Source organism: Salvelinus fontinalis, chromosome 3 (genome assembly GCF_029448725.1).
Source record: "Salvelinus fontinalis isolate EN_2023a chromosome 3, ASM2944872v1, whole genome shotgun sequence".
Taxonomy (NCBI): domain Eukaryota; kingdom Metazoa; phylum Chordata; class Actinopteri; order Salmoniformes; family Salmonidae; genus Salvelinus; species Salvelinus fontinalis.
Window position 1 is genome coordinate 45,716,091 of NC_074667.1, and position 10,342 is coordinate 45,726,432.

The following is a 10,342-nucleotide window of genomic DNA, read 5'->3' on the forward strand; positions in this document are numbered from 1 at the left end:
AATCCCAGTCATATGGGGGTGAATAGCTCACAGGCATGTCTCTCCTCTCCTGCCTCTCTCAATCCTCTCTTCTCTCATCCTCTGTTCCTCCCTGGACAAAGGAATGTGCAGGTGAGCCTCTCTTCATGCTGTACTGTGCCATCAAGCAGCAGATGGAGAAGGGACCTATAGACTGCATCACCGGGGAGGCGCGCTACTCCCTCAGTGAAGACAAACTCATCCGCCAACAGATTGAATACAAGACCCTGGTGAGTCATCATACCACACAACAATTTGTCTTAGATGTCAGATTCCATTAAAACCACTTGGAATATTTTCTCAGTTACCACCATGATAGTGGAACGCTTGCCTGCATGTCGTTCTGCCCCTAGCAAGGCAGTCAACCCATTGTTCCCCGGATGCCGAAGACGTGGATGTTGATTATGTTAACCCCCCGCACCTCTCTGATTCAGAGGGGTTGGGTTAAATGCGGAAGACACATTTCAGTTGAATGCATTCAGTTGTACAACAGACTAGGTATCCCCCTTTCTGCTTACAACACAGCTGGTAGGCAAAATGCTGTGCTCTGTAAATATCAACTCATGGTGCCCTTATGTTAAACTGCTGAATACGGGATAATTATTTTGCTTGATAATAAAACAGTAAAGAGCCAAAAGAGACAAATAATATTTTACGTGCTTTTCAGTGACACAATCAGCTAAGAATTAAATTACATTATCTAACCAGGGCCAGACAGTTCCAGTCTTTGCTTGGCTACTGGGTAAAATGGTCTGCAGCTAAAGCAGAAGTTGGATGCAGCAGCAGTGTGCCTCATCCCCCAGGCTGAGAGCAGCCCAGTGACGAGATGACACCTCTCTGATCGCCCTGTCGGAGAGGTTGTGTTTCATTACCCGTTTAGTGCCCCGCTGGAGCTGGCAACCCAGCATCCAGCTGAAAGTGTGAAATTACATTTCTGGCCAAAGCTGTGAAAGAGATGGCACACAATGAGAGGAGAGACTCCTCCATGCAGCCAGTGGACCAGTGTATAGAGAGGGATAGTGGGTAGTGCTGACAGCTCTCTCTCTCTCTCTCTCTCTCTCTCTCTCTCTCTCTCTCTCTCTCTCTCTCTCTCTCTCTCTCTCAATTTAATTCAATTCAATTCAATTCAATTTGCTTTATTGGCATGACGTAACAATGTACATATTGCCAAAGCTTATTTACAATATAAAAATGAGAATCAAAATGGTCAACGGGACAACAGTAACAGCAATAACTAAGTGTCAAAATAACCATCTCTCTCTCTCTCTCTCTCTCTCTCTCTCTCTCTCTCTCTCTCTCTCTCTCTCTCTCTCTCTCTCTCTCTCTCCTCTCTCCTCTCTCCTCTCTCCTCTCTCCTCTCTCCTCTCTCCTCTCTCCTCTCTCCTCTCTCCTCTCTCCTCTCTCCTCTCTCTCTCTCTCTCTCTCTCTGGTCCCTACTCAGACTCTGAGCTGTGTAAATCCAGACAATGAGAACAGCCCTGAGATCCCTGTCAAGGCGCTCAATTGTGACACCATCACCCAGGTGAAGGAGAAGATCCTGGATGCTGTCTGTAGGAACATGCACTTCTCCCAGAGGCCCCGCGCTGCAGACATGGACCTAGGTGAGTCAGACTGGCTCCAGTCGGAATTAATGGATGACCTACAATAACTGATATTGAGATAAACAAGTGATTATTCTCTGTCTGCTTGTTTGACTTATTGAGGGACTCATAGATGTACCCATGTGTTTATATCCCCAACAGAATGGCGCCAGGGGAGGACGGCACGTGTGGTCCTGCAGGATGAAGACATCACCACTAAGATCGAAGGCGATTGGAAAAGACTCAACACCCTCATGCACTACCAGGTCAAGCCACTCACTCCCCAATCCCCATCACACAGTTCACTAACATGAATGTACAGTATGTTGTCCTCACTGCTGCCTCTGGCCATAGTAAACTAAACTGATCCACTTCTTTCATCTCCTGTATGAGTCAGTTGCTTCCTCCTACAGGTAAATCACGGGGGGTTCATAACAGCTCCAAATAGAGCACAAGTATAAACACGTTACAGTTAATCTCACTCTATACCCACAAATGCTCTGACTCTCCAGCTGGGGTGTAAAACACATTTGCATGAAGCCAAGAGACAAATACATTCAGCCTTGGCTGCCACACCAGGAGAGAGGTTTGAAAGAGGTGTAATTTGTTGATAAAATCTATCAAGGATGTGAACAATTTTCCTCAATTACTTTTAGTCTCTCTGGTGCGTACCTGGTTCTGTGTGACAGCTGAATCTGCAAAGCAGCAGCAGAAGTGTTGGGAGCCTGCTTTACTGCAAAAGGCATGCACATAGCATAAGTGAGCAGACCCTATAGGACATTTCTCAGCATGAAATGGATATCACACAAAGCATCATCCATGGCATTTATAGCATAGCAACCGATATCTAAAAAATAGTCCTTGCTAGATCACTGCAAATGCATGTTTTATTTCACAGGCTGTATTATCACATTCATTATATATCTCAAATAGTAAATTAAATAACTCCTATAGGTCTCATCAGGCTGGATTCATCATATCAACGTCATTTTCTGTGGAAATCATTCTGACCCAATAATGTTGAATTGGGAGTGGGTCAAACTGACATGAATCCTTGTGTTTCTCCTATGAACCCTGCAGGTATCAGACCGCTGTGTGGTGGCCCTGGTGCCCAAGCAGATGTCCTCTTACAACCTGCCCTCCTCAGCCAGCTTCCCACGCAGCATTAGCCGATACGGTCAGTCAGTCAGTCCTGCCCTGGAGCCACCATCACCACCAAACCACTCACTTACCTATTCATTATTCTACCTGACCTACTGATGTTCCTGCTCATGTTTTGAGACCGTCCGTCTGTCTGCAGATGTACCATTCCGCTCCAACCCCACCAGCCCTGACAGCCCTCACTCCCGCATGCCCATGCTCACCCCGGACATGGAGAGCGGGGTGAAGGTGTGGCACCTGGTCAAGAACCACGACCACGGGGACCAGAAGGAGGGCGAACGCGGCTCCAAGATGGTGTCAGAGATCTACCTGACCAGGCTACTGGCTACTAAGGTATTACCTCACCCTCTCCCAGAGCATCTTAGCAATTACAGATTCAGTAAGTATGTTCCAACGATATGGTGTGCTTTTAACATTGCTGTGGTGTTTTGTTAGGGTACGCTGCAGAAGTTTGTCGATGACCTGTTTGAGACTTTGTTCAGCACCGTCTGCTGGGGCAGTGCTCTGCCACTCGCCATCAAGTACATGTTTGACTTTCTGGACGAGCAGGCTGACAAGCATGGCATCCATGACATGGATGTTCGCCACACATGGAAAAGCAACTGGTGAGGGAGTGCAGATTTAATATGCTACCTGAAAGCAACAGCACAAAATAATGAATTTCTACTGATTGTCTTAATATATAGACTGTTTGGAAAATTGTATTTCTCGTCCTCTCTCTGCCCCAGCCTGCCTCTGCGCTTCTGGGTGAATGTGATCAAGAACCCTCAGTTTGTGTTTGACATCCACAAGAGCAGCATCACAGATGCCTGTCTGTCTGTTGTGGCGCAGACCTTCATGGACTCCTGCTCTACCTCAGAGCATCGCCTGGGCAAGGACTCACCCTCCACCAAGCTACTCTATGCCAAGGACATCCCCCACTACAAAAGCTGGGTAGAGAGGTGAGATGTGTGTGTGTGTGTGTGTTAGTTACATCACTCAACTGTGATATTATTAATTTGATTCTTAGTTATTATTTCCCACTGAAATGACTGAGGTGGATAGACTTTATTAGCCAGACTACCTTTATATCTTACAGTCACACGTGGGCTGACAGAATAGCTCTAACCCCCAGGCTTGATGGCTGCTGACAGTACAGTGTGTGTCTCTGTCTCCCTCTAGGTACTACGCAGACATAAACCGCTTGCCTGCCATCAGCGACCAGGACATGAATGCCTACCTGGCCGAGCAGGCCCGCCTTCACTCCAATGAGTTCAATGTGCTCAGTGCCCTTCACGAGATCTACGCCTACGTCAGCAAGTACAGCCAAGAGGTGAGGCCCTATACCTCAATAACTTTACACATTATAGTAGTGGGGGGCAGGGTGGCATTCAAAACATATGCATCTAGATTCAAACTATTATCAAAGTATCCTTTAGCCTGTCTATGTGTAGTAACAAGAGGGAATTTGCAGCACAAAGGACAGTAACCTTGTGTTTCCCTGCCTGCTATGCTATGCTGATTTCATGTTTGTCTTGTCTTGTGTGTGTGTGTGTGTGTGTGTGTGTGTGTGTGTGTGTGTGTGTGTGTGTGTGTGTGTGTGTGTGTGTGTGTGTGTGTGTGTGTGTGTGTGTGTGTGTGTGTGTGTGTGTGTGTGTGTGTGTGTGTGTGTGTGTGTGTGTCAGATCATTGAGGCCCTGGAGCAGGATGAGCAGGCCCAGAAGCAAAGGCTGGCCTACAAGGTGGAGCAGATCATCACAGCCATGTCTGTGGAGAGCTGAGACAGACATACAGATGTGTGTACTCAGAGACACACTGACATGACAAGGCCCAGGACACAGGCCACACGCTGTCAGCAGAGCAAGCACACCCAAAAGCCACAGGTGAAGTGAACTACAGATTAATTCAGCCTGAGTGCTCAACAAGGGAAGAACATGGATAGACAAGCAAATTCACCAAGCACTGCTGTTCTCTTTCTGTTGGCTGCAATGAGACCACATGTGGAGGCAAAGACAAAATAACTTTCTGTTTTTACTACAAAAACAAAATACATTTATCTAAGTATGAACTAATGACATACATATGATAGCCTTGGCCTTGGACTGACATTTCCACTTCAGTGGACAAGTCTAATAAGCCTTTATGAAACCGTATGAAGGCTCTATGAAAGTTAGAATTTACTCTGAGATTGGATGGCAGTAAAATGTTATCCTGAACCTCCATGTCATCCAAGGTAGCATCATTTTTGGGGGGGCTACCTCTCTGCCTGACACTTAGCTTTCCAGACACACAACACTATTATTACAGGTTGAGGGTTCAATTCCATTTTTGCATACTTTGGGCTGGATCCAATCAAATCTGCCTTAGCAATGGTTACACAGTTACACTGCCTACTGCCTGTGTAAACATGTGCCTAAATCTGGACACTGGGTGCATGGCGAGGGGAGGTCATCTGGTGCCCAAAATCTTTCTGTGAATCTATTTATGCTATTGTGTAAATACTGCAGTGCAAATTTGATTGAATTAAGCCATCAGAATTCCATATATTATAAATAGAACACATCTATATAGAAAGCAATTACAAATATATAATTTATTTAAAATGATCACTTCAGTTTGTTGACCTCTTATTGCCAAAAGCTTATCATACTAGGCATAAATGCCATGTAGACAAAGTAGGAATTATATCTAAAATCGTTGAATAAGGTGGTCTTACGTTAAGTTATTACGGCACTCTGGGGATGACAGACATGAGGTAAGTGAGGGAAGAACTAGATTAGCAGTGACCCAAAGTAGCCAAATGGAGCTTTGGGAATCATTCCATAGAGCTGGAAGATTAATGACAGCTAACTACTTCCTGTGGGCCAGATCATTTTCATCCTGGTTAATGAGACTTCTCAGCCATCAGTCATTGTTTACACTGAACATGATACTTGAATTACAGTAGATCTTTGTGTTATATTTTCGGAGAATCCTCAGGCTTCTACGTAGCATGCTTTTAAAGGTGGACACTCAAGATTCCTGTTGCATCAAGTAGTCTGTATCATTCTTTTAAATGTCCCATTCATGTTTTTACAGAATGCAATCAACATGACAGAATAGCCATTTCAATGGTTTGATTTTCACACATTCAAATTACTGCATTAATTGAGTGCAATCTTAAAGATGGTCATTATAAAACGGGACACTCCAGAGGATTGCTTTAATCCAGGGTTTGTGTTTATCTTTATCTGCATTGAAGACATTTATTACACTCCTGATGATTTCTCCATTATTCTACAGTCATTGTAAAAGAGTAAAAAAACGAAGAGGTTAAAGAAAAGAAGAAAAAAACCTGTCATGTCCTGTTTGTGTAAAAAAAGAAAATATTACAAATATTCCCTCCCACTATTATAGCTACACTGTTTCATGTGTGACGTTTTGATGATGATCATTTAGAAATGTGTTGTGCAATAAACTGTAAGACATTTTAACATTGAACCTTTTTAAAAACAATATTTTATTGTATAAATATTGTACATACAAAACACTCCTATTTTGCAAGCAAACGATTCACTTTGTACTGTTGCTATACATTAAAAAGTCAACTTGAGGAAATACATTTGTCTAGATTCATTTCCAGCAATAATGCGTTTTGAATTAGCATGAATGAGTCATAGCTAGAATTTGAGAGCCTTGAGAATATGTCACACTAGTAGCTTACAGATATGCATAATATTTTGGACAATATTTTAGACCAAGAGAATAGATGGCATTGACACCGACTTGGCCCGTCTCCCAATCCTCACGATGAAGCTAACATGCAGTGGATTATCTACTAAAGCATTTTATGTTTCATAATTCATGGCCACTCCACTCTGTGTTCCCATTCTCCCACTGGAGCCAATGTCTGATGCTGTTATTGGGGAGGTGATTTGTCTGTCGTGCCGGCGTAAGCAGCCCTAGACAACCCAGCCCTGTAGCCTACTCTACTCACCATGCTTAGGCCGCATTAGCATGCAAATTGAATAGTGTTGTAAATTGGTATCGGACAGGGCCCTGTCTCTGGACAGGGCTTCCACAGTCTGAGGTCCGAGGTCGACAATGATCTCCGGGATATTGTCCTACTCTTGTTCATTAATCTGGGTAATTGCTAAGATTGATTTGGCTCCATCTCCATTATTACTGATGCCTTTAGATCTCTGAAATAAGTCTTCAACAGAGTGAGTTTGGAAAAGTAAATTCCAACTTCAGGTCTGTCTTTTTTTCTAGGAAAATGATCCTGGGTATGTTATTGAGCTAAGATAAATCATTAGAGCAAATGAAGAGGTATTGAATTCTCAGAGTCTCTGAAAATACATTTTGGGAAAATAGCTTGAATCAAATTGGAGCCACAAACTTTTAAACTGGAGATAGTCCTTGACCACTTGTCCTACAGCCAGCATACAATTCTACAGTATGTAGGGTACTTACCATAAGAGTAATTCATTATTCATACTAACCCTACAGGGCTCTATGTAAAGGAGTGGGGGAGAGGTATCTTACCTTTAAGACTCTATAATGTATCTGTTCTTCAGAACTGACAGCCTCACTCCTTTGCCTGTCAGAGAGCCTTCACCCAGCAACTAGCAGCCAGCTCACCTCCCAGAGAAACACTGGGGAGCATCATTAGAGCTCACACCTTCTCCACCCAGACGAGCAGCCGACAGGGAGTCCTCTTATTTGGCATATGTATGGCTGGCCAGAAACAGACTAGATATATTTACAATACAGTAGAGCTACAAGAAACACTGTGGCACTTTAATCACAACCCAACAACCCTACAATCTGAGAGCGCTTTCCCCCTGCTTGATAGGAACATAAGAAAAGCCTATTTGATTCAATCCACAGCCACAATCTGCCTGCTTTAATAGTCCTTCAGCTCGGTCTTCTCCCTCCATAGCCCTGGCTACAGTATGTTAGAGCCATTGAAAGCAAGACCTTGCTCTCGCTGCAGATCTTGGAGAATAATTCCATTCTTCGCTGTAACTGCAGTGAATACTAAATGGAGTCTCTTTGGATCCTGAGCAACAGAACAGTCAATGAAAGCGTAGCCAATTATCTATGCACACATTTTTTAATATATACAGTGGGGCAAAAAAGTCAGCCACCAATTGTGCAAGTTCTCCCACTTAAAAAGACGAGAGAGGCCTGTAATTTTCATCATAGGTACACTTCAACTATGACAGACAAAATTAGAAAAAAAATCCCAAAAATCACATTGTAGGATTTTTAATGAATTTATTTGCAAATTATGGTGGAAAATAAGTATTTGGACACCTACAAACAAGCAAGATTTCTGGCTCTCACAGACCTGTAACTTCTTCTTTAAGAGGCTCCTCTGTCCTCCACTCGTTACCTGTATTAATGGCACCTGTTTGAACTTGTTATCAGTATAAAAGACACCTGTCCACAACCTCAAACAGTCACACTCCAAACTCCACTATGGCCAAGACCAAAGAGCTGTCAAAGGACACCAGAAACAAAATAGTAGACCTGCACCAGGCTGGGAAGACTGAATCTGCAATAGGTAAGCAGCTTGGTGTGAAGACATCAACTGTGGGAGCAATTATTAGGAAATGGAAGACATACAAGACCACTGATAATCTCCCTCGATCTGGGGCTCCACGCAAGATCTCCCCCCGTGGGGTCAAAATGATCACAAGAACGGTGAGCAAAAATCCCACAACCACACGGGGGGACCTAGTGAATGACCTGCAGAGAGCTGGGACCAAAGTAACAAAGCCTACCATCAGTAACACACTACGCCGCCAGGGACTCAAATCCTGCAGTGCTAGACGTGTCCCCCTGCTTAAGCCAGTACATGTCCATGCCCGTCTGAAGTTTGCTAGAGAGCATTTGGATGATCCAGAAGAAGATTGGGAGAATGTCATATGGTCAGATGAAACCAAAATAGAACTTTTTGGTAAAAACTCAACTCGTCGTGTTTGGAGGACAAAGAATGCTGAGTTGCATCCAAAGAACACCATACCTACTGTGAAGCATGGGGGTGGAAACATCATGCTTTGGGGCTGTTTTTCTGCAAAGGGACCAGGACGACTGATCCGTGTAAAGGAAAGAATGAATGGGGCCATGTATCGTGAGATTTTGAGTGAAAACCTCCTTCCATCAGCAAGGGCATTGAAGATGAAACGTGGTTGGGTCTTTCAGCATGACAATGATCCCAAACACACCGCCCGGGCAACGAAGGAGTGGCTTCGTAAGAAGCATTTCAAGGTCCTGGAGTGGCCTAGCCAGGCTCCAGATCTCAACCCCATAGAAAATCTTTGGAGGGAGTTGAAAGTCCGTGTTGCCCAGCAACAGCCCCAAAACATCACTGCTCTAGAGGAGATCTGCATGGAGGAATGGGCCAAAATACCAGCAACAGTGTGTGAAAACCTTGTGAAGACTTACAGAAAACGTTTGACCTCTGTCATTGCCAACAAAGGCTATATAACAAAGTATTGTGATAAACTTTTGTTATTGACCAAATACTTATTTTCCACCATAATTTGCAAATATATTCATTAAAAATCCTACAATGTGATTTTCTGGATTTTTTTTCTAATTTTGTCTGTCATAGTTGAAGTGTACCTATGATGAAAATTACAGGCCTCTCTCATCTTTTTAAGTGGGAGAACTTGCACAATTGGTGGCTGACTAAATACTTTTTTGCCCCACTGTATTTCTCACTCAATATCTCACCTCACTTTTTCTTCCTCGCATTATAAATTATGCAGGTGCACATTTACAAACACACAGATTCTGCTATGATGTAGTTGAAAGTAATTGTTTATGAAATGAAGGATTTAGAATAGCCATCAGTCAGTGTTGTTGGATAGATGGACAGTCTTTTCTTTACAGTAGACTGTCAGACCTACATTGCTTGTTATTCTCCTGTCTGGTGCCCAGGCTACCTCTTCAATATTCATAAACCAGTCATATCTCAGGTGAGAACAAGGTGGTTAGTCAACCTAACCTTTTCTCACACACTAATCAATTTTACATAAAAGTCATATTTGCAAAAAAATGATGTACCCTAGTCAATAAATCATTTTCATGCCACTAGAACGTAGCATTGAGATTGCTACAAACGTTTAGTTCTTAGGCTGGGAGGTGTACACTGCATTACAGGCATCTTTCATCAATGCCTAAAAAGTGTGTTTCAATTAAATGTCCATGTATCAGAGAGCCCTTCACAAAAATGTATTGATCCATCGTCAGTGAGAAAAAAACAAGGCTGGCAGAAACAACTCTCTCTTGAGTGGGGAAAATACTGTAGAGACCTGGACAGAGAGGAATTGTGTCATGGCTGGACCCATTATTATCTAAAGTCTCAATTAAGTGGTAGACTAATGATTGGACTTACTGCAAAACCACGTGTCAGTGTATTTGTATTCCATTTTTTCATTCTAGCTACATCAGAAAATGTTATTATTGGAAATGATATAAGACTCTATATCACCCTATGGCATCTCTAATTGAGTAATGATTACATATTCCCTAAAATACATATCATTTTGTTGCCATTTTGTTGTATTAAGTATAGTACTGACAAAACATAATTCACACACACTGTATCATTG

The 10,342-nt window shown here is 43.1% G+C and overlaps 1 protein-coding gene across 1 annotated transcript in view; it reads left to right on the forward strand.

Moving 5' to 3' along the window:
- The window catches only part of LOC129850525 (plexin-A2-like), a 77,452-nt gene extending 71,117 nt beyond the window's left edge, over window positions 1-6,335 (forward strand). The window contains exons 24-32 of the mRNA XM_055916894.1: window positions 102-248; window positions 1,460-1,619; window positions 1,761-1,864; window positions 2,679-2,775; window positions 2,899-3,092; window positions 3,195-3,364; window positions 3,488-3,700; window positions 3,921-4,071; window positions 4,424-6,335. Coding sequence (XP_055772869.1) covers window positions 102-248; window positions 1,460-1,619; window positions 1,761-1,864; window positions 2,679-2,775; window positions 2,899-3,092; window positions 3,195-3,364; window positions 3,488-3,700; window positions 3,921-4,071; window positions 4,424-4,519 — 1,332 coding nt within the window. The 3' untranslated portion in view covers window positions 4,520-6,335. The remainder of the gene's footprint in view (window positions 1-101; window positions 249-1,459; window positions 1,620-1,760; window positions 1,865-2,678; window positions 2,776-2,898; window positions 3,093-3,194; window positions 3,365-3,487; window positions 3,701-3,920; window positions 4,072-4,423) is intronic.
- Window positions 6,336-10,342: the final 4,007 nt, after the last annotated feature.